Below are 24736 nucleotides of genomic sequence, written 5' to 3'. Positions count from 1 at the left end.
ATGAGTGTTGTACAATGCCTGGCGTTGCAATCCATTGGAATAACAAGATAAAATTTAAAACACGTGCAAGACTGTGCCACCAAAATTGTACCTAATTCTTGTGCAAAAAAGAATGCTCAATTTTAAGGTAATGCCCGTCGAATTAAAAGCCATTAGTATTCATTTCCATACTTTCTATGAAATTATCAGTAAAAAAACAATAAAACTGTATCGATGCCAAAAATCGCGAGAGTTACCTTAGGCACACAACCAATTTGACGTGGCTTAATTGTTGGCAGCAGCTGCCATGATTAACAGCCCTAAATATGTAATGTGTTGATGTACAAAGACACGAGAAATTGGAGACTCCTACCATTAGTTTTCTTGCCTTCACAGTATTCTGTTCTGGTTTCTGAAACAGGAACGGCTCTGGCAGTCTTTTGTTTTCATTTACTGCTCCATTTATATGCATTAAGTTTAATCTTGAAGCCTCATTTTTGCTCTGCCTTAAGTGCTCTAGATTCAGTTAGTTTTTGAAACTTTCCGCTTGGCCCGTTCACCCTTAAACCGCGATAGAAGTATTGGATCTCTAAACCCAAGCTGGGGCTCGTGGAGCACCGTGATGCAAGTTGTTCTCGCTAATTACGTAAGCTAGGATAACAACCTTTTGAAAGCGTCTGCGAAAACACACACACAAGCTAAGTTATGTTTTTGAAGCTGTAAATGTAAAAGACAGGCCTTGCACGCCAGATTGACAAAGAAGAAAAGCCTTCAATGTCTTCAGAAAGCAGAAGACGTGCAAAGCGAATACAAAACCTTCAGACGAGTCTCAAAATAAATGTCGACGAAGTTTACAGTCCTTACCAAAATGGAGAACTAAGGAGAAGTTATGAGCACCCAAAAGATTAGGGAACCGCAAAATATGCTCTGAGGATGAGAAGCAAGCCCACAATAGCCGATTCCGGCACGTAGCGAGTCTGCAACTTGAGGAGCGGCCGTAGTGGGAATAGCGGCAGTTCCTAAATTGACTTTCGTGGTCACGATATAATGTCTGGTGATGGCTGGGTAGAGTCCCGGAATGGCCTTCTAGAAGCAATGGTGCCTTAATGCCGCTGGCTTGATTTGCAGGAGGAGCGGGCGGGCAACTAGGCTTATTAGAACGGGCGGCTTATGACAATTCAGGAGCAGGTACCGGGCAGTACAGAAGGAACGGGTGGTCTTCGGAAGACGTGGAGGCACCGGCGAACTAAGAATAGCTGGGGCGGCTCGGTTCATACAAGGGTGACTGCAGTTATGGTGGAGCGGGTGATCAGTTCGAATTTGTTCGCGCACCGACAGAAAAAAACGGCGACAACGCTGCAGGAACGAAGATGGCCTACCTGGTCCTGCAACACCAAAGGCAGGCCACCGCTACTGTGCTGCCAGGTGTTCCGGCATAAGCTGTGGGTTTTCTGGCAAATTCGCAAAGTGTGCTTGCTTAGGTAGGTGCTGTTCCGGCCCCACGTAACACTACAAAAACGAACTCCCGTTAGAACTATTTTAGCATCTTTTTCGGCATTCGGAAGCATTCATTCTTTCCCATACTCTCACTATTTGTTGTTGCCTTCAGCCAGATTATTGTTTATTTTTTTTATTTTAACTTCTGTGGTACTAACTCCTTTCCGGAAATTCCTGGCAGGCATGATTACAGGTAGCTTTATGACTGCCCGAATACAGGTAATATCAAGGAAATATTATTGATTTTATTTTGATTGACAAAAAATAAATTGATGTTTAGGTAGAATAATATAAATAGACATGAAAATAGGTTCAGGTGCTATAGGTTTTTGGGGAACGTATAATGCTTCTTATGTGAATAATATACTGACGACTTCTTTCTTTACGGTGTAATGAGTAGAAATAAAAGAAATTGAAATAGAATAGGTTTGCTTATACTGGGTTAAGGTTAATATAAACGTGTAATATATTTCATAACGGAGAAATAAATAGAGTACTGTAAAATAAAGTCGGATGAATATGTCAACCCACTGGTGAAGTAATAAAAGGTAGGAGAGAGAGGTGGTTTCAGATGAATTTAGGGCGGCTAAGTTACATGGGTGCGGTTTTGACGAATGGAACTGTGTATAAAAGTTATCCTGCACATTATTACGCCATGATCTCAAGTGAAATAATGCGTGCAGTCGTGTTTCTTCGCCCAATCTTTCGTGTTCCTGCGTTTCCGCTGTATAATAAATGTCAAAGAAGCTTTAGTTTTTTTGCAGTATCTGTAAATTTTTCTACCTTGATCTATAGTTCCTTATATTACTCTACATCTTGCTTGGGTTGGGTTTTGTTTCTGGGTTAAATGAAAACCCTGCGTCTAAATTTGCCACGCCATAACGAGATTTGATAGTGTCTTTGTGTTCTTTCTTTTCCAGTCCACCAGCAGTTCTTTCCGCGTAGCTGCTCTTTCCGATTTTTGGTTGAACATAACTACTAATTTTATTGTTTTCTGTGGTTCTGATGCATGTGTTTCCCTTGTGTACGCGTATACCTACAATACCACCTGGATGGTCATTGAGCATTGTAGCCTTTCAAACACTTTCAGCATTGCAACGGGTAGTGTTACTGATAATATACTGGTATTGATACTGTACTATTAGTGATTCTGTGCTGATAATATGTTAAAATGCGTTGTGCGTGGAGTATGTTGACCCGTTTCAGCCTTGCAACGCGTACAGTTACAGATACTATATTGTTACAGATACTGTACGGCTACTGATAGTACGATACTGTCTTAAAATGCACCGCAGCATTTTACCACAGTATCAAATTGGATACGTGGTGTTTGAGAATCAAGATAGTGAAAATAAATCGCCATAGGCCCATACAAAAGCCCACAATATCGTTTTTGATACCATGATGAAGCTTTCGCGAGTGTGCAGTTAAGGAAGGTGCCCCTAGGGATTTGCAGCACAAGAAAAATGCCCCCGCTAGGAGCAGGCGTGAAGGCGTCCTAGCGGAAACATATTACTCATAAAAGAGTGAGTATTTTTCTCGTTCTCGTCCTACAATTGCCTAGTTTCTTATTCAGAAGATGTGGCACGATCAAAATAGCACCTTTAATGCCGTGTTAGAGACCCACCCACTGGTTATGGTCGCTTCAAATTTCCGGGTATCTCATATCATACAGTGGGCATTCAATGCTCGCACATATTTCGTATCACTTTTACCGCGCTTTTAAATACAGCTTTCTACAGTACCCATTTTACCTATTGGCTATTATTTTGTTTCTTTCAATGGCTTCTAGTTAGGAACATATGAGTTAGGTGAGTGAAAATGGCGCACCCTCGTATATTCCTTTATGTTCGTGTTCCATGCAGGGCACCCAACAAACGAGTTCTTATACAAACCCAGGGTGGACACCAACTCGCGTAACTAGCTTCTACTGCGCAAACGCAACTCGTCGCAAAGATGCTTGGCAGGTAGTACTGAATTCACTCGCTCCGTTGTTTGTATACCAATGTATCACGACCGCACCTGTCTTAAAATTGGCGAGTTATAAATTGACTGTTTCCGGTATGCTGAGTAATGATTTACGAGGCAGGGCAGCAGCGAAAGGTAGTCGCATGCATAGCTGCTTTGAAATATATATTGATTTACTCAAGGCAACAGATTACCCACATCGGAATTAATAAGGTTGCCCAATACGGTATGCTGCGATCGCACATCTGTGCCAAAAAGAGCGCTTAAGTTAAAAAAAAACTTGGATATGAATCTTACACACAGCTCTTTCTCCGCCAGGAACACAAGGTTTGTACACGAAATGCGTATGAATAAAATTTTCCCAACCTTGCAAAAAAATCCTGAATCCTTATTGAATTCTGCGTACTTAACAAATCATTTCGACATCGGCGACTGGTGTAACCATTTTGATTAAGGCCAGAGTGTAATTACTGTGATCGTCCGGATGAACGGTTTGATCTGGTGAACTTCTGAATAAACTCGAGAATGATTAGTTTGAACAGTGTCACAGTAATGGGATGTGGATAGTTAGTAGAACCATTCGAAATAATTATTTCTGATACTTTTTAACAGGGAAAACATGTTCCTTCTTTCTGAATGGCACAGAAAAACAGATACACTATGTAACATTCAAGCAATACACAAATTCTGTGGAGAGTTTAATGAATAAATGGCAAGAATTTTAACCACTGTTGTTTTTCTTACCTCATCGCAAAGTATAAAATTAACTAAACATAGACATTCCCTATTATTCATAAACAACGCAGCCTGGAGTAATACGCTGAATTCAGATGAAATTATGCGCACTTCTAACCGACCCATATTTCGGAGCACAGCACCCCGACCTTACTGTAAATCAACAGCTCATACGACACAAATAACCGAAATGTTTGAGAATATGCAAGAAGGGTATTTTGCACGGGCGCTGAGCTACATTACTATAGGTAATAACGTGATGTGGTCAGCCGCTACGCATCTAGAAGACAAACGACGGAAACGAACGGAAAGACGCCGAGAGCTACTGAGGGAAGTATTGACGGTGCAGGGCCAAAGCCTGGTTCTCGGCGGCGCGTGAATGCCTACGAGGCACCCGGCGGTGTTCAGCGGATTGTGTCGTGAGCAGAAGATGCAAATAAAAAGCGCAACCATGCTTTTACAGGCAGCATATACAGTAACTGTGGGAGGAGCAGAAGAACAGCACAGCCGATGCCACAATACAGAGATGCGCGCTGGCGAATCAGCAGCTATGCTCCGTCATCGGGAAGATTCTGCAGTTAACACAGGGCTGAAATTTCTAAATTGGGAGTATCAAAATTATAAACCGATTTTTCACTCCTGCCTTTTATATTGTAACGACCAATTTTCTCCCCAAACAATGTTTTACTATTACTAACCTAGGATCCTACTCATGGGTGCAATATTCTTCCGTCTTGCGAAGTCGAACAATATATTCTAAAACGCGAATTCAGCTTTGTCATTTTCAGCGGGACAATGCCAATTTTGACATGCTTCTTATTCAGCAAGGCCTTTCTTTCTGCGCAGAACCTACGCAGAAATGCATTGTTCTTGAGTTGCAGATTTTATGTCAATTTCGTATACACAGAGCAATGCCAAGTAGCTTAATGCCAACAGAAACAGGCCCCCGCGTACAGAGCGCGACTTCTGCAAAGAAAGACCTTTTGGTATGAAGTCCGTCTTCCAAATCAGCCTGCTTGCCACTTTATTAGCGGCTTCCTATGGACAGTACCGCTTCTTCAGATGGTTTCGGAGATATTCTATTCAAGATGTGGGTAACATATGTTTTCCTATAATTTACCATTATCCTTACCTGTTTTAAACACCCAGTAATGTGTGAGCTCAGAAAAGCTCTTTGACATGTTGCTCTTGTATTGTGCTAATTTTTTAGGGTTTATTATAAAATTCTTGATATACAGTGGTAATTCGCTAATTTTTTGAAACCTTGATACTATTGCATATGACAGCGTACGTTTATTTTCCTAAACAAGCAGCCTTTCTCTCAAATAACACTTTTGATAACAGAGGCCAAGCATAGTAATTAGTTTACTATACAACGTAGAGTAATTAACAGTACGAAAACTACAGCAAAGGCTGTTTACTTGCCTGTATAGAAGTACGTTTCAATGTTATGGCTGGCTAAAGCTCTGAAAAAATATAAAACTCGTCTATTCATCCCCAATGTAGTAACGCCTATTCACTGCTGTGTAACAGTCATGAATTTGAATATCTTGTTCACTTTATTTAATGGCTAGAAAGCGTCCTCTGCAGTAGAACTGAATGTCACCTTGGTAAATGTTGCTACGAACCTCGTGACGGTTGCCGATGAGGGTCAACGGTTTATTTCGTTAGGTCCTCACTTGTAAATACCATTGCACGGTTCTATAAATATTGTTGATTGAGGGGACAAATCTAATAAATTGTCAATGACATGACGTCAATACTACCTTATGGGCCAGCGATGAATGCTTTTGAAGGTAGAACTGGGCCGAAAAGCATAAAGGGTAAATGTTTCGGCGTTCAAGAATAACAAGCGGTGACATTAGCAAAAAAAGCATATTATTTCGAACAATGATCTCACAGAAGTAACAATTACGACAAGGTAAGTAGCTGTGTTCTCGCCCTATTTTATTGTGTTTGACAGCTATACCGATGAAAACAGGATCACAGTTTTTAGTCAGTGGCGTACGCCTTTTTCTCGGATATATTTTCTGCAAATTTCTGAGCTGCTTTCCATTTTCTACCGCAAGAAAATCACTTCACCGAGCAACCTTACATACAGCGTGTTTCGCTTTTCTGAGGTGGTTGGTCCAAACCACTACACAAAAATATTTTCTTTTATAGTGGCTCAAACCTACAATCATCAACTATATAATCCCATATTCTTGAGGCGATTCAAACAAAACCGTTTGGAAACGAGCTAGTTGTAGTTAACACACGTATTTATGCAACGTTTGTGCGAATGAAACACAAGCAGTTTAGGCGAGGGTTATTCTAGTGCTGTCATGTGCAAACCCAAGACAAGGATTCATTAGAAATAACCCCACATTCGCGAAAAACACTTCTGCATTAAAACAACAACTCCGGTTGGAGCACAAAACCAGTTTACGCAATTTTATCGGTTGAAATTAAGCGAGTCCTCTGCAGGCTATCTGCTTTTGATGCCGTCATAAGTAGACGAGAATATTTTGCCCCCGTACGAAAAAGTGGAACCACCAAGCAAAAGTGGAAAAAACAAGCAAAACTGGAAAAACCAAAATATGTTTTTAAACACCGTATTTCGATTTTTGCATATTGACATACCAAACGTTTGTAATAAAGGACAGCTCCACACTGGTTGCAGCATGTTTTGGACAAATTCCGCCTTAAAATTGCATTTCACAATACGTAATTTTTTTATCTCATCACTGTTCAGCTTGTTGTTAGTCACTGTTCTGTGGCACAATTAAACGTTAAACGATTAGTTAAAAAAGGCTCCAAAAAATTCGGAGTTCTTATTTAATCACGCTAAGCATAAGCACTTCACGTTGAATATTTGTTATGTAATAAATTTGTTTTTGATAATGCAGCCTTGCCCAAGTAAAAACATTTACTGCTCAATATTTTTGCTTTTTTACAATTTCTGAAACGTTGAACAGAGGAAAATAGACGTTAAAGTGCAGCGATAATAGAAAACCAACACAGAAATACAAGATTTTTTGTTTTCAATTGAAATTTGAACACCTCAAATAGAAAACGTTCAAGCAGTTGCTTTCTTGTTTAAAAAGTTTTTTTGGTATTTTGGAGGTTACGTTGGTGATCACTATTTATTGTCAAATATTACCCAAAAATTTTAATTATGCGCAATTGGTATATGTTTGAGAAAAGTTCATTTCAGGTGGCGCTAACACAGTCCTTGTGATCTAGGAAAAAGAACAGATATTAGAATAGAAATTCTATGCTAATGTGGTAACTTTCACAAACGGCCAGAAACTCAAACTTTGAGGGCTGCAACAAACATCCTTTCGAAGGAAATGCCAGGTCGTACCGGCAGGGGCACCCTTCTGTATTTAAGGTTACGCTAGTGGCGACGACGCTGACCCCGAGCTCCGAAATCCACAGTGTAAGCAAACGCTGCCATAAATTTTGAGGTGAAGCGTAGAAACCTCAAGCGGTGACCTTCGGAACATTGTTCATGTTCCGGACAATAAGCTCCCTGTCTGTAGGCCAAACAGGCAGGGAGTTGAGCAGATCACTGTGCATAAGTGTTAATTCTGTGAATTTTTATGACACATGCTTTTTTTAAAACTTCCTCCGAAGCGTGACCGACCCTTTAAAACTGGCATCCAAAATGTCTGGTGTTAACGTATACCGAGCTTAGCTTTCATAAAAATTCATAGATGTTCGCGCTTCTTGATAATTGATCCTGCTGATAAAAGAATGCTATTTACCACGCGGTTCACATTTTTAGTTTGAAGACTTGTAGAAAGCACTCTAGGTGATTCCTACCATTCCAAAAAAAAGAAGTGAAAAATATCTCGTGGCAGTCATCGCTCAGTGGCTCGCCACAAAATTTCCAAACAGGAGCAGCATCGATGATTTTGACACCACGTTTGAGGCCAACCGCAGCCCTTACTTCTCTTTGGCAAAACGTCCGATCCCGATGTAATGAACGCAAGCGAAACTTATCGGCTGGGGGCCTCCGTGGCTAAGGGCGTCGCATACATCAGGCCAACTCAGAGAAAACATACTCAGAAAAAACAGGAATTCCAGCGGGATATCTCATCCTCCCATTTGACGTGTCGCCCGTCTCCAAATATATATGCAGGGTTTATTTTATGCCTGATTCAACCATACGTCCAAAACGTGCGCCTCTGTTTTACGTGCCAGTAGTTTGGACAGGACACAATCTCCGGTCATGAGCTACTTATCTGTCTGAAGTGGGTGCAACAGGACCACCCGCAGAAAACTGCAACTCACACTACACCTCTGCTAACTTCCAGCGTGCTCACAGGTACGTTCTTTGACATATCTGAAATATAAACTAGGGAAGCCGATCACGCATTTAAAAGTCACCAACAACATCACTTTCAGTGAGGCTCAGAGAAGGTTTGCCTTTTTGCCTTTCCCTTCTGCGGATGCTTCACTCCCGAACATGGTAACCTTGCTCAGGAGCAAAGCGTTTCTTGGTTTTGGTGGTGCCCTGGCCAGCGAAAATATTCTGATGTCGGGTCCGCACACACACTGGGTGCGTCTGGCAGCCACAACTCTAAGCATTCCGCTTCCCCAGATGACCGAGGTTGCGGTGGCAACGGTCTCGTTGGGGGGCAATGCTGCTCGTACATTTCCGCTCCGCCAGCCCCACGCAGATACGAGTGGAAGGATGAGATTGAGGTCGGGAGCCCGCAGAGGCTCCCATGCACGCCTCACTTTCTATGCCACCTATGGTGCTGTTTAAACCGTCTGCAGTAGTGCCACTGGAAAAGGCACCTGGAAAGGTGAACTTTTTACCTCCCCATCTGTTGGTAACTCTGATAACGTGCGACGACAAAAGAGATAGTCCACCTTAGGTGTCTGTATCGCCCCGCGAGGAGACGTGCGCAATGCTCAAATGCAACGAAAAATAGCTAGAAACAAATAATTACTGGTTCAAAACCCACTGCATAACCAAATACTGTGGTCGCCCTAAGTGTAATATCAGAAAAATAACGCAATCCAATAGAACCGCAGGGCCGTCTAAACTATCCAGAATACATATGTCAGACATCTTATACCAATCAGGCAAGTGTGATGTGTTTTTATAAAAACAAAGCACAATAAAAGGTCATACGTTTTTTTTTTTCCTTCTTTCGTGGCATTTATAAAGGACCGACGCTGCTGTTATACTACTCAGACGTTGTGGCCATTATCACTCGGAAATAATCTGCATGCAATATCATCTATATAAATTTATCATTAAAGCAGTCGGAATTTATACAAAATATATTAGAATAATATTGCTAAGCCCTATTTACATTGAACAAGATTGTTACTTAGTACTCTTGAATTTCGAGGAGCTGGTAGATCAGCTACATCACTGTTTTGTATTTGAGAAGACCTCAACGCACAAATGTTCAATGAAGCTACAGCGAACTGGAATACATCTGCTGAGCCTTGTTGACTGCACTGCTACGCCAAGAAAAAAATCTAGCCCTTACTGCCTGCATTATCTGCCCCGCCTAAAAGCCCATTCTGAAGACATTGTTCCCGCAAACAACCCTTGGAATCCCCTGTCGAATAACGAGTGTAGAGAGGAACCAGAGCTTAGAACAAGGTCGGGGGTATCCGTCGCACCACACGTCACAGAACCCAATATTGCCGCCACCTATATCGTCTGGTTTGTTTATTTGTGTGCTGTGTTGCCGCGGTCGATTTTCTAACAGTGAAGCTGCTTAGCAAATCGTAAGTTTCTGTATCCGCAGTTAAAAATACCAACAAACTGCTGAGCGCGCACACGTGAGTTTAGACTTTGCGAGGACCATCCAGTGTCCCCTGCACACTTGCGTCAGGCCAAGCATAACCACTTGCAGAAATTCGCCAAGATTCCAGCGAACCCTATCATTTCAAAACCAAACAAAGTGCCGTGTGGTGGCGCGTGCCTGCCGTGCGATGACCACCCGGCGTCTCCTGTGCACGTTTCTCAAGCCAAGCATACCCAACTAGAGAGATGTCCAAGAATACGGTGACTACCCGGCCGTTAAAAACCAAGAATATGCTAAACGCTCGTGTATGCGTTAGGATCATCGGGCGATATTGCGGCGACCACTCGGCACTTAAAGATATTAAGAACATGTTGAGCGGTAGTTTGTGCATGCTTCGCGACGACCGCGCAGCGTCCCCTGCACCTGTTTTTCCAGCCAAGTATACCCACATAGCGCGATAAGGCAAGATCCAGTGTTCCCTGTTATTGTGGCAACGCTTGCTCGGAATGAAAAAAAAGCGTCAGTGTTCAAGATGATGTCCAATGTTTATAACTTACAATAAATGATGGAGCTCACACTTGTACCAACAATGACGGAGTAATGTTTGTTGTGGCTGCGAAGAAGAAGCACATGGGCTGTAAACGTGGACTTAAACCTTCGTGATGAGCGTGACGATTGCGTACAGCTTCGATATTTTCAAGTCTTACGCGTTAGCGTTGGCTTCCTTTATTTTTTTACAAGTGAGGCCCGCGCTTTCGTATGAGTTGTTAGTGTGCCCCGCAGGCTATGTTCTCCTGAAGGGCATGCTGTACAGTCGGTCTTTAGAATGTTCGCTTATGATCGCCAATGTTTTCGATGTAGTTTGATGGTTCAAGAAGGGTTAACGCCAAAAGGTAAACGCTCGCGAAGCAAACAACTCGGCATACGATTAGTGACCTCGCGGACGTTACCTTGCGTGAAGTCACAGTTCCTCGCACACGTTACTTTGTCGACTATAGCTTCGCCGCTTGTGTAATCGTGTTCTTATCGGAGAACAAGTCTGATCCAAGAAAGATTTGTTCCTTAAAAATACCTGCGTTGTCTATGGCCACGACACATCCGCTGGAGTTACTGGGTGCACAAACACTACGCCGTCGGAAAGCCGCTAAGCAAGTTCATCCCGTGCCAACCGGCGAGAGCAAGGTGTGCTTCCGGAATACGTTCGTCGTAAGGAAAGCTCGGTGAAGACGGACACAGCGACAATGACCAAACCAAACTCCCTACCCCCCTCCGGGATTTTAAACAGCCCTGGGATTCACCATCGTTCCGGGGATCCCCTGCGCAAGACCCAGAGGAATCACTATAGAAGCTGGAGGGTGTCCAAATTTTCCAGCGGTAGAATTACGATAAAACTCTGAGGCAAGTGCCCTTCGACCTCAACGACTCGGCATGAGTCGGATTTAAAACCACGAGAGTTCCCAAACATCACTAGTAGCTACAAAACGGTATTTCTGAAAACGTTCAAAATTCTGTGCAGGGAACCAGCTGAGCTGCTGCTGCATTCGCAAACCCAACATCCAAAAGAAGTTTTGTTGTAGTGTTCGTTGAAGAAAAAAAAGATACTGTTCCGGTTTGGTGCTCCCTAATTTCAAGACCAGAAGAAGGTGTGCTTTCTGATCAAGAGAGCTGACTATTGAAGGGTGAATGGATCACTAATGGCCAATGTGAGGAAAGTTGCAACCCGCGGGGATAGTTAGCATATTCGCAAAGCAGGACGGGATCTCATCAAGCTAAGTAGGACGTGTACTCTGTCACTATCAATGACACCACGTGCTTTCGTAATACTTCTGAACTTCTCACCTACCGTAATTCTCGAGAGAGACTTCCTCGCGGACAATGGAGCCATATTGATCTGACGGCCAAATCAGTAACGTTTTCTGTCAACCAGACCGGGACACCGAAAATAATCACCGAACAACGTGCTTCTCTAACAATTGTCGATGCCTATGTAACCCTGCCTCCTCGTGCCACACTGCTGGTCATCGTGTACTAACAAGACGCTGATCCTGATAATGACGCAGTTGCGGAAGACCACCAGAGCTTGCTTTTTTAGCGTGGTGTGTCCGTCGCAGGACGCATCATGCATTTAACGCTAATAAAATCAAACCTTCTGGTCACCAATTGCACCGAGGTGTCTCAGCATATAAACAAGGGCGCTGCAATTGCTCTTCATTGAGAACTGCACCAAGCAAGAGGCGTTATCGCTGTACCGGATTTTGAACACCTGCACGGCAACGTCTCCGACCCACACCTTTTTATTGTTGTGAATCCGGCGCTACCACCCAAATACAAGACAGGTTGGGGGCTTTGTTACGCCGCTACCGTACTGTTTTTGTCGGCGTCACAGCTACGCCACACGCCTCTTTGGTAACACTGAATAATCACTGGAGAGGGCGTGCGACAAATGTGATGCCGCCTTATCGTCGGTATTTACACGAGCCCGACCATATTTGGAGGTGAGGCCGATATGCTAAGCGGCGGTATCATACAACCCTGGAAAAGTCCCTTGGCTGCACGTACTGTGTTCGTAAGAAAAATAACGGCACCATGAGGGTCTGCATTGAGTAGGGAGGGCTGAAAAAAATCCTTAAAGAGGATGTGTACCTCTCCTGAGAATCAACAACACGCTCTACCACCTTTTTAACCCGTACAATTTTATTTATTGAACCTGCATACCTGCTACGTAGAAATCAAAATGGACAAGAGTTCCTGCGAGAACACGCTGTTGCTAACGCGGGACGTGCTACCTTGAAACAAACAATCAAATTCATTAAACGCTGTTGCTACTGCTTGCCACGGAATTGAATTTTTGGCAAGCTGCTCTGAGATTCCCGCTATCTTTCTAGTGTTTTTATCGTTTTCTTGTGCGCGTGCTCCCTGTGAACTGTTGTATATATAAGAGATGGCGCCTGTAATAAAACTATTAGCGAGTTATCGCTTGTATTTCTCGCCTTTTTCTTGTCCTTGTCCTAGTCCCACTCTTGGCTTTACCAAGCTGCGAGCTCTGAACGAACATAAAACGGCCGCGATAGCTCCGCACTGCGCGCAAACACCTGAAGATTTCTGATTAGCTACAAACATTTTATAGATATTGATAGGGCACACGATTACAGCTTTCACAGTAAACAAATGTTTTATTACGTACAAAGCAAAATACATGCCTAGTGATCTAAGGAAGGTACATTGAATGCGTTATTCAACTGCGTACGCGCCTGTAGTAACGCCTGTATATCATTGACAATACCTTTTGGATGAAACAGTGGACGGCAGTTGTTTTTGGTAAATACAGGCCGGGAAAACGTTTCGACTTAACGACTATTATGGGCAAAGCCCCTTAGTGGTCGGGCTGTCAGTGTTCTATGTCGTCCTATTTTATGTGGTCACGGTAGTAAAACACCGTGACACTCCTTTTCCAATGCTTCGCGCTACAACTTAATGAGTACCAAAACTGTACAATAGATAAAAACCGGTTCAAAATAAACTAACCTGGTGGAAAGATTTGTTTACCGCTCCCTGTTCGCTGCAGCGATCGTCAAGAACTAGCAGAAGTGGTTTTTAGATGGCTATTATTTGTGGTACAACCAAATACCCATTGGCTTTGGACGATAGGCCTGATGGGTGATCTAATTAGGTGGATAAATTTTCATTGCCGTACATTATTTCACAAAAGCTTTCGTGATTTTGTTTCGTCATACCTTTTTTATGGACTTCAGTGACCCGAAGTCACAAACACGTCAAAGCCATCCCTACGTTTTTCTTTTTCTTTAAACACTTGGTATATATATATAACCCTTCGCTGTATATACGGTCTCTTAGCACTTCTTTTCTCGCGAATAAGCCATTGAGGACATTCCTACGTCGCGCAAATGCACGCTATATTTGTATAATTGTTTTGCAGTGCTTGCAGGTCGGTGTCTGTGTGTGTATGAGTGGGTTATTGTAAGTGCGGGTGTATGTATGCATAATAGTGCGTGCGTTTGTGTGTATGTGTGTTTTCCATATCAAAATTAGGTGATATTTGTGTGTAACCAATTTTTGTTTGTCATATAATTGATTTGTTAGATATGTACTTGGATGTAATATATTTCTGTTTCTTTCCGTCCATCAGCACAGACACCTAGTTCTTTCAGGGAGGCAAAAATATCTCAATGATTGATTGATTGAAAAGTTGATCTTCACCATAGTCAAAACACCCCATAAATAAAAACGAGTGTGCTTCAACAAGAGAACGTAGGCCATAAATACATATTTAACATTTCCACTCGATAGCTTCTCAAAAAGCTAAAACCTAGTTTGGCCATCATAAACAACTGCTTTATAAGAACCTGGCGATACAAACCTAAAAATCTTTGGTACGTAGAATCATTTTGCAGGTGTTGACAGGTTCCTTGTTTTTTCACTATGTGATAAGTAAAAAAGGGTTACCTATTTCTATTGAAAAAACGCAATTTTCTCGGGCACTCCTATCACTTGTCTAAGCAAAACAATAAAATGAAAAATGGGAAATTGCACCGACACAAGGGCACACTGTATGATAAGTATCACCAACAGGACGCCATTTTACCTATTTTTGCCTCTAGCCGTTTGAAATTCACAGTAAAGCTCGTTAGATCGGCCTCCGTTATTTGGAAATTGAGATATTTCGTTGTGCCTTGATTGCGCTAAATATTGTAATGTACGTATGGTCGAAAAGGCTAGTAGAAGTAGTCGCACACTGTTTTACGCTTAACACAATTGTTGAAACCGACATATCTAAAACGCCGTAGTCTCCACCATAGAAGAGGAAGACAATAACGAAAAATATGTTGATCACTTCCCCTCCGAAGCTGGTATTTTTTATTACTTTGCCAATGAAGATGCCGTTGTAAAGCCACCAATTAGCTAATGATGACGTTGCAAATGATGCCCTCGATGCGGTGAAAGAGATCTCCGATGAAAAGGACTCGTACGACGTGGCAATCTAGGATGGCTGTGCTGAAAACAGATAAAGAAACACAGCTCTTATTGAAGCATGAAGACTCTATGTCAAGTGTTGAATGTAGTAGTGGAAGATGGAGGTGGAAGATGGGGTGTAGTGGGGGAGTGCTTGGGAACGTCTTGAAAACTGCTAGTTTAAACCAAAACTGGTTGGCCCCTCTAGAAGCGTAAGAGGTCGCGTGAAGTGGGAGGAGCAGACTCACGGCTATAAACCGCTCGCGCAGAACCGCTTACCATAGAATATTGCATAATTCGAGTCAGCGCCGAGCGTTGCAGTGTATGATGGCCGATGTGTGAGAAGGAGGCATTTGGTGAAGGGTGAAAGTTCTGGTCCGCGAATTTCGGGAAGTGCCAAATTAGGTCTGGATTGTCGGGTGTGAGGGAGGTGGAGAAGGGACATGGAGGCAAAAAAGGTGGGGTGCACCATTTATGAAATGTCTCAGGGGATAGGGTAGAATCGACAAAACGTTTGTTTATAAAAAGAAGTGTCTGATTATCTTGGCAGCGCGGGCAGTGGGGGTGAAATCCCGGTTGTGTGTGGGCCTTGAAATAATCTGTTCTTTCTTCTTTTTCGTACCGTAGAATCTGTATGGCTGGTAGTAATTACTCAAAAGTTGGAGGAGCCAAGACGCAAATGCCTAGAGGTTATACGCTCCCGTTCAGCCGTGTGTGCTGCCTGGTTCCCCGCTGATAACTTCTCGTGTTCAGGACACCAGTCGATGTTAATAAGCATGCCGCTAGATTTTACGATTGAGATCTGAAGAAGCATCTTTTTGGTAATGGTATTGGTCGACGTTGCTCCGTAGCACCGGTATGGCTTCAAATAAGTCCGTCAGCATGCGTTTCGTAGAAGGAACGATGCAGTGAAATTCGAACGTGAGGAAGTCTATGGCTTGAATGACGGCAGGGAGTTCCGCTTCCGGGATGGTAGCACATCGCAAATTAAGCATTGGTTTGCCTTAGATGAACGGCAAATCAAGTGGTGCCCACGCGGTGCGAACTAGTGGAAGAGATATGCATGTGGCTGTGCAAATATTGATTTCTTGTGGGATTTTACGGTTCTAGAGGGCCTTGATGCAGGCAGGGTGGAGTGGGAGGGCGTTACACGGTACGAATCGGTGGCCCTAGAGCTCTTGACAAAAGGGCGGCTCCAGGGTGCCAGAGGCGTTCGGATGTCGTGGGGTTGTAGAGGTTTGAGATTTTCCCAGGCGATGAAGGATACACTTTGATTAGTTTGTGAGCATTTATGGAGGGATTGATTTACCTGCTTTTGGAATATATTTTCTAAGGTGGAGGGAAAGTGGCATTTTGCGGGTTTTCTATCAAATATGTTTTGGTAGCGCACTGATGGTGCGAAGGGTGGCTTCGTGCAGGTTTTGAAGTTTCGTCATGTGCATTTTGTAAGGTGGTAGGATTGTATTCCGTAAGCTATGGTAATAACAGCGACAGTGTGTGCTTATGTTTGGGTCGACTTCTCGCTTGCTCCACCAAATTTGTTGGAGAGGCCATGGATAGAATTGTTGAATTACTTTATATTTAGCTTTAGGTTGCTGTACTTATATTGAGGGGCTTTTCGTGTGTACGATTGGAATTCCGAGTAACCGTATTGGTTGGAAACTATCAGTTATGGGAATGCCGACGGGAAGTGTCAGAAAAAACAGCGCAGAGAGGGTTTGTGGCCAAACACCGGTAAGCAGTTTGGTTTTGAACGGGTAAGGTGTGACCAATAGTGGCCAAGGAGCATTTAAGGGGATTTTCTGTGGCTAGAAATTTTGTTTTTATGTCGTCGGGGCATGAACAGTCGGCTGATTTAGTTCCTATGGTTATGTCGTCTGCATATATTGTGTAGCTTGCAGCAGAATCGTGTTCGAGTTTTCTAGCTACCCTTGTCATGCCAGGTTTTAAAAAAAATCGGGGAAAGTATGGAACCGGAGGTACCCCACAGTAAAGGCAGTATGTGCGAGGAGCCAGCCTTCGTGAGAACTTTTACTTTGCATTCGCCGAGCGTTTTGAAAATTCCGGATCCAGATTGCAGTCTGGAGGCTCGGGTAGGCACGCGCCAGATCCTCTAGTACTGTGGATTGGTTGAAGTGATCAAACGTCTTGCATAGGCAAACTTCGGGGATCAGGTCGGGAGTAGACGTGTTTTGTTGGGAGCGATTGATCTCTCGACGCAAAATCCAGAGGCTATAGTGAGTGCTGAGGTTTCGTCGCAAGCAGTCTGCTTAAGTTGGAAGTATGAATGGACATGGTCCAGGTAATGAATATGATACGGTTATTGATGAGCCGTTTTATAGGCATGCAGAAAACACGAGGGAGCGCGATAGGGCGAATGTTTGGCATGGGAGTTGAGCTGAGAACAGGCTCCTTGGGTCTAGCATTACGGAAGATGTGAGTTTGCTTAAGATGTTCGAGAACTTAACCAGTTTCCCAGAAAAGGTTTACTTTATCCTGTAACACAACAAGAGAAGATGTGGAAGCCCTCGCCGACCTTGAAAAATAGTGCTACTACACTTCTCCATCCAGCACTTTTTTTTCTGCATAAATTTTCGCAGTTCCTGAACACTTGTTAGCCGAAAAAAAAATTCGCATTACCCATTCCTTTGAAAGTAATGGTGCGCATTGGTGTAGTGCGTGGGTGTAGTGTTTCTGGGCTTCACTCAATAATTTGTCAATTGAATAATTCGCTCTTTATCACTTTTTAAATATCTGAAATACAGAGCTTCTACCGTATTTTTGATGTGTTCTTTTTCAGTTCATGACTCCAGGAGCTAGAATATGGTTTTATGCTACATCAATATCATCTGGTCAGTCAATGTGCACTCGTGACAATGTGCATAACGCTACAAGAGAAGGCGTTGCCTTTTATCGTACGTTCGTTAACAGGACGATCTTCGAGCAGGAGTAAGTGTCAAAATATTTTATAATATAGTATAATTGGTAGCCAATTGTCCTAAAAAGAGAGAGAAAAATCTTTCTTAAAAAATGCGATAACAAGCACCCGACCTTAATCCTTCAAAGGATTGTGGCTACTTGTTTACGCAGACAACATCTGTAGGTCCTGTTTTCCCATTGGGTTCCAGTGGGATTTATTTATATTCCAATTTGAGATTCGAAATTCTCTACAACCACCCTCATTTTTTGTATGGGTGTGGAGAAAAATCTATTCCTGCCCTTTCTCCTGTTTTATGTATGCGTAAATTACGAACGAAAATTATCCTACAAATTGGGCACAAAGTAGTAGGCGTACTTTGTTAAAACCTATGCATTTGCTCTTTTCCGAGGTGGTCAACTGTGTAGTTTAAATGATTAGGTATGTACCTGAAGTGCTGTCAATGTGCGTAAACATTCAAAAGAAAATAGGTGTGAACAAACGTAACAATGCATTGTTTCTGCGCATACTTATTGATGCTGTGTGGAACCAAGATGCATCTGGGCAAGAACTTTCTTACGTCGCTTAGTCGTGCTTCTTTTCATGGCACATAGCGTGGAGTTTCTTGAAAAAAAACTTGTGCCTCTAAACAAAATAAAGAAATGAACAGTGGTGAAATGATTCCCGCGTAAATTTCTTATCACTTAAAACATTGACGCAGGTTTGTCTGCAAGAATTGTTGAATGGGCAGAACCTTTTCTACAAAAGTCGATGCAGGTCGAGATTGTTCTTGGTCAAACTACACCAGCGTAGAGGAATGAAAAGACGGGTAATGTCTTTATCACTACAAATCATTATGCATCGCCCACCTTCAAGAAGAAAAACGGGTGCGTCATTTACAACAAAAAAACACCTCCTGCTGCACAAAAGATACAGTCTGAACATCGAATAAACAAAACGGGTTACAACAATTTCTCGCTTGTGTAACAGTGACTCGGGCTCGGATGGAAACAGTAATTTTTTTGAACAATTTCCCGCAAAAGAACTCATTTAAAGTGTAAGGTTTCAGATGCAACGAATTCATACTGTCAGAGCGACTTTGGCCATTGTGAATTCCGTGAACTTGGGAAAAAAACGGGTACTAAATTCTTTCCCAGGATCCTCTCTTTAGGCAGCATCAGTCAGTTAGCATTAAACCGATATACAAATTGAAAAGAAAGTTGTATTTCGAGGCGTGTACTAGCTCCTCGTCCCCTGTATGGAAGAGATAAATTCACTTGGCTCCTTCCGCATTCTGCAGGATTACTCAGGTGTCAAAATTATCGTCGTCTTTCACGTGCAGCAGATTGGCATAGTAGACGGAAGTATTATTACTCAGTAAATAAATTGAAATAAAATTTTATAAGTTTAACATATATGCATAAAACGAACGAGATTGCGTGAAAACGTGTTTCGACTGGTTATTTCAGCCTTCACCACTCCTTTTATATTTATGTTTGCTTTCAAAAGAGGCGCTGAATTTTTGTTTGGTGGTCTAGCACCCATCACACCAAGTTACCGGCAGATGCCGCTGGTGCGGGTGGGTAAGTCCCCGGGGGCTCTGTCTTGCAGTAGTTGTTGGTTGACGGAGATTGTATAAGCGCCTGGGAAAGCCTTCCTCGGAAAAGCGGCTGTTTGGCATAACGCTTCAGATACCCTAAGCAAGAGAAATACACGTATTGTTTGTTCGCAACCCGACAAGGCCCATGACATTCATTTCTGTTGCTTGTACGAGTGTCTAGGTTCAGCGATATTGGGCATGTATCTGGCAGGTGTGGTGTGCACACTTTCGTACCAGTGACAGTTAGGGTAGCTGCAGATATTGTTTATAAAAGGTATGAAAGAATACGACAGGACTACTTCGCTTTTGGTTTGAAAGCCGGGCTTCCCTGTAATAGAAAAACTCAGAATTTGTGAAGAGCGGATTTCTCCATTTTTCACGTGCCGTTAGCACAAAAGCAAAGACGGCAGGAAAATCGCGTACATGAACACCAAGAAGATTAAGGCTCACTAAGCAGACAAACAAAGCATTGTGAACAGCGGGTATCTGACAAATCGTGCATTAAAAATCATACGTTCAGGGAACTGTGCCTGTGGACGTGCCCCTTCGATTTGGAAGTTCTCAAGCAAAGAGAGCGTACATCGGATTTGAAGCCAATTTCTCTACATCAAAGCTCAGCACAACACCCTAGGACCCCTGCTAAGTGAATGAAGAGAATGCGAACCGTGTGCAAAGGGAGATAAACTCGGTGGGCGTTTGCGTACTGAAAATATTTTCACCCAACGCACCTGGAATCGGGCAGTTCACAAGTCCGAATAGGTGCCACTAAGGAATCCGCAACGCCTTCCCACTTACACCATCTAAGCGAACATAGAGGCTCTCAGAGACGTCTTCATATGGTACCAGGTTCGTCGCAATGAGGACGACTATTTGGGTGACGCCTCTGGGATGTGGTCACCAAAGTGTTTCAGTATGCCAAAAAGATAAGTTTGTCTCCCAGCTCAATAAATTTACTTGTGTTCGGAATGCTGTTTTTTTGTGACAGAGTCAAGCGTGTTCAGCGCTAAAATAAATGTACCGGGACTACGAGTTTTTTCAGGTGTGCATATGATGTCGCTAGGTTCTGGGTCGAAACATTATTGGTGGCTTGGTCGTTCTCCATCACCAAACAAAGGCGCTTTGTCTTTAGCATACTCGGCCGGTGTTAGGGTTGCGATTTCCCGGATAGGCAGTTCGCATTCAAAATGTAGTGGACTGCTGCTTGATGGCAGTGACATCGAATTGATGCAGGCGCAGGCAGTGTGTATCATTACAACTATCTAGAGCTTATTTCAAGGTAGTGAATTTAAGAAGTGCTTCACTGGTCTATGATATCTGAAATAGCCAACGAATGCGTAGCTGTAGAGCAAGACAATAGGAGATATATTGTTACGTTGTGGAAGGACAAATGACTCTGACGGTGGTTGATGGTGAAGCGCCTTATTTCTGTGATGTCAGCACGGGGCGACTGCATCTAGGAAAAAGCGGTCTTGATAGCTCCAGCAAGCTGTCCGAGTCATTCAGTGTTTCCACGTCCTATGGGTTAAGAGAATCACCGTGCTAAGTACCATACTTTACTTTTTCTGCTTTACTCAAAAATATACGTAATATGATCATCCTAATATAAGAAAGGGTTTTTTATCTCACTGTGAAAAGTTAACAAACAAAGTAAACCTGTATATAGGAGGTGTCTGTGGTAAACTATTTGTAGAAATCTTTGAGCGTAGAGAGGCAGTGTCATACCTTTCAAAGCTTGCAAGTGCTCTTTTCCAAGCTTCTAGTCACCTCACTGAACACCGTGTACGGTGAAACGTGTATACCGCATTTATATTCTTTTAACTGAAAACAAATCCCTGTAGGGCTGAAGTATTCGCAAGTAATCTTTGTACTTGTTTGTCCGGACGATGGCTTCAGGGGCGGTTTCTGCCTGATCACCAGGACCCTATTCGTGGGCGTGATGGGGAACTTTACATGCCAGTTCAGCGTGCGCAAAGCGCACTACTAGCTTCAACTTTACCCCGCTGCTCTAAATGCATTGTTTGCTGACGGTTGTATCCTGCATTGTATTTGTGGAAGTTCTGAGGCGTTAAAATGACATCCTCAGGTTTCCAGAAGCTGGCAAGACTCTAGAAACGTTTTACCAAGTGCCCAGGACAGTTCAAAATGCCGTTGGTTTCATAGACAGCTGAAATGTGTATCACTTCCAAGTCTGACAAACTTGGTGGCATAAAATCGGAGTGTTGTCAAAATATATGAATTTATTGGGGAATGTCGACAAGCGCAGATGACAAATCGTCATGGATTCGTTTTTGCTATTCGATGGGGTCCTCAAGCTAGTGTAATTGAATGTTTGATCATTCGAATCTTTTCTTCAAAATCTACAGCTGCTTGGTATTGAATACCTCCCGTCTCATCGGCAACTCCCCTGGTTCTTGATAAAGAATTGTTGACATTACATATCCAGCACAGTGGTATTTGTTTAAATAAAAAATATGCTGGACCAAATGTGCTAACATTCATTCTGTTACCAACAATAGGTGTCTGATTGAAAAAATAGTTATCAACCTAAAAACTGAAACTTTTTTTGTAGAAATAATTTAGCAGCATTTATTCTGCAAGAACGTTTACTTAGACACAAATTTTGTGGTTAATAGCCGGTACCTTTTTGATAATAATGCAAATCTATCCGAATATATTCCAGTCACAACTTTTGGAAAGATTCGGGAAACCAAAATGGCTACAGCAAAAATTTAATCGTTGTAGAAAAGCGGGCTTCAACACAGACAGCACTTCACCAACACTAAAAAATCTGACCAGCATAGGGCAGTATTCAGGCTAAACTCTGCACACCTAACTGCAACCAACCATGAATCTGCCGGCTTGGGCTGGGCCTGTTTGATACCAACAATTATCCTTAATAGTTTGATGACGGTGATGACAACTATGGTAGTTAAAATAAGGATGATGATGGTAAGCATCAAACGGTGGATAGCTTAGGGATCAAGGTGGGAACTAGGATAAAGTGATAAGTATGAGTAGAGAAACACTATTTAGGAAGTGGAGAAATAGTAGGAGATATTTTCGAAGTACGGTATTAATAATTGCGACACAGGACGTAACGAAATATAGACGAAGCTTTTGTCCTGATGCTGGCTTGAAGTGGCGACACATGTTTTTCAGGCCTTTTTACCAGTGTAGCTCAACGCCCAAACATATCGTGTAAACCAGCCAGCGCAAACGCAATTGCAGTACAAATGTGGTAGCCATTACAGTTTTCGTTCAGATTGTACAGGAAGTATCGCCAATAATCATGCTTTTATTTTTGTTTCAACTCTGCAAAGGAGAAAAAAATATTTTCTTTTTATTTGAGTTGACTATGTAGCTCTTACTGTGTGCTGTGTGCCAAGATACTGCTGAGGGCTTCTTTTTTGTGTGGCGGCACTCCTGAAAACCTACCAATGTATGCCGACTCATTTTCTGCAACACGTTGCAACCAAAACAATTGGCGCGTGGCGCTGAGGTGCAACCTCCGCTTTGCGCACTCGGTATAAAAAACTGAAAATTTGTTAGAATGTTAGCTAACTCGAAACGTTATACTATACTATATTTTGAGTGTTTTAATGCTTTTGCTCATTTGGAACATTCGTTTTCATTCAGTAATAGGTTTACCTGTTATACGCATGCGGAAGTTCAACTTAACCTTTCCAATTTTTGTGCTGGCCACTCAACAGTCAAAGGTATGCCACTTGAACAAAATACACTAAAAAGTAATAACACATTAAACATATTATATCCGCGAGTTAATGAATGTCGAGGGGTGCCACTGAACAAACCTATTTGAGTGGTCGCTATATGCTTTATTGATTGAAAACAGCTCATTTGTATAACGTTTTACAATATTATACTTCGAATAAGTACTGTATATTATACTTGCAATAAATACCCTTGTTTACAGCTTCTACGTTCAGCAAATGTACGGCAGTTCTGTAAATCCCACAACAATGGTTGTGAGAAAAACATGTGAGTAACTTATGAACCTTTTTTAAACCATGGCTTTGACCAGTGGAAAAACAGCATTTAATTTAACTAAAAGTACAAAATACGTTTTACTATCAAAATGCTATCGGGATTTTCAATTACATAAAACTTTCAGTCCATGTAAAGTAAGCAAGCACTTGTCAAAAAATAAACGTTATATATTTTTGTGTGTAATATTTATATGCCAAATACATTGAGGACCTCATTTTAGCACTCTATGGCATCCCATCCTGCATAACGATACACAAAGTGCCCTTAATTTGTGGTCGTAGCTCAAGAACTGTACGGTGCTTTGCTTTCTTGCCTTTTTTTAGTACAAACACTGACTCCTTCACACGGGAAAAAGTGTAAATTTGCATTTGTGTCTACAACTTCGAATATATTTAACATAGAGTAGAGATTCAGAGGTATCCAGAACCCACAAAGGTGCTATTTTAATTGATCTCAACCGTCGCCTTGTAACGGCAGAGCTGCTTATCCTTTTAATTCTGCCGAGCGGTCAGCCCAGGCAAGCTCACGTGAGCGTTCGCCTCGTGATACGCTCCCGGTGTCTTCTAGGCTTGCACGTGGGCTTGCGCCCCCGTTTGGGGATCGCAAAAGTCTAACAATAAAAAAAGCGAGTGCACGTGACCTTGCGCATTGCGAGTAGCACCCGGTGTCGCCCAGCTCGACATTCGAGAACACTCTGTTCTGCCGTCGTGAGGTGATTTCACGCTTGGTGTACTTCCCAGTTAACAAGCGTTCGCGCCTGTAATGGGCAGCACAGGCACACAGTTGGCGATGAATACGCTGCGTTAACGAAGCCGATTGCCGTGGGCTCTAGCACGTACTAACAAGGTTCACTTCGATGAGGTGTAAAGCCTGCCGACAAGACGGTCCGGGCCTCGGCAATGGTCTAATTAGTGTCGCATCTTGGTGGCGATGGGAGCAGTCGTATTTCACTGAACCGGACCACCCGCTTCCGCTCACTAACTAGCCACAGTCACTGTTAAGTATTGAAAGTGTAGTTGGCTAGTCAGTGACCGGAAGCACTTTGGCCACTTGGGTCAATTGAATACAGACTGATCCGTTGCAGTTGCGAAACGACAGCAGTGAGGATTGCTTTACTGGATGGCACCAGTCTTTCTTGATTTTTTTTACCCAACCGGCCAAACCGCTTCCGCTCACTGTCTAGCCAGAGCCATTGCTAATAATTACCAGTAACTCTGGCTAGTAAGTGAGCGGAAGCGCTTTTGCCGCTGGGGTAAAATCAACAGAGACTGCTCCCATCGCCGCCATGATGCGACAATATTT

At 42.8% G+C, this 24736-nt stretch overlaps 1 protein-coding gene across 2 annotated transcripts in view; it reads left to right on the top strand.

Annotated features, from left to right (window-relative positions):
* The first annotated feature begins 5081 nt into the window (after positions 1 to 5081).
* The window catches only part of LOC144141277 (uncharacterized), a 36315-nt gene continuing 16660 nt past the window's right edge, over positions 5082 to 24736 (top strand). The window contains exons 1-3 of one of the 2 annotated variants that reach the window (XM_077672855.1): positions 5084 to 5269; positions 17710 to 17858; positions 23361 to 23425. In XM_077672855.1, the coding sequence (XP_077528981.1) occupies positions 5168 to 5269; positions 17710 to 17858; positions 23361 to 23425 (316 nt within the window). In that variant the 5' untranslated portion in view covers positions 5084 to 5167. Of the gene's footprint in view, positions 5270 to 17709; positions 17859 to 23360; positions 23426 to 24736 lie in introns of both variants that reach the window. The other variant, XM_077672856.1, reaches the window with a different exon arrangement.

The sequence above is a fragment of the Haemaphysalis longicornis genome, unplaced genomic scaffold (genome assembly GCF_048455015.1).
Source record: "Haemaphysalis longicornis isolate Haplotype H1 unplaced genomic scaffold, Haemaphysalis longicornis Haplotype H1 scaffold_6, whole genome shotgun sequence".
NCBI classification, from domain to species: Eukaryota; Metazoa; Arthropoda; class Arachnida; order Ixodida; family Ixodidae; genus Haemaphysalis; species Haemaphysalis longicornis.
The sequence above is the reverse complement of the archived record's forward strand: the minus strand, read 5'-3'. Positions and strand labels throughout refer to the sequence as shown.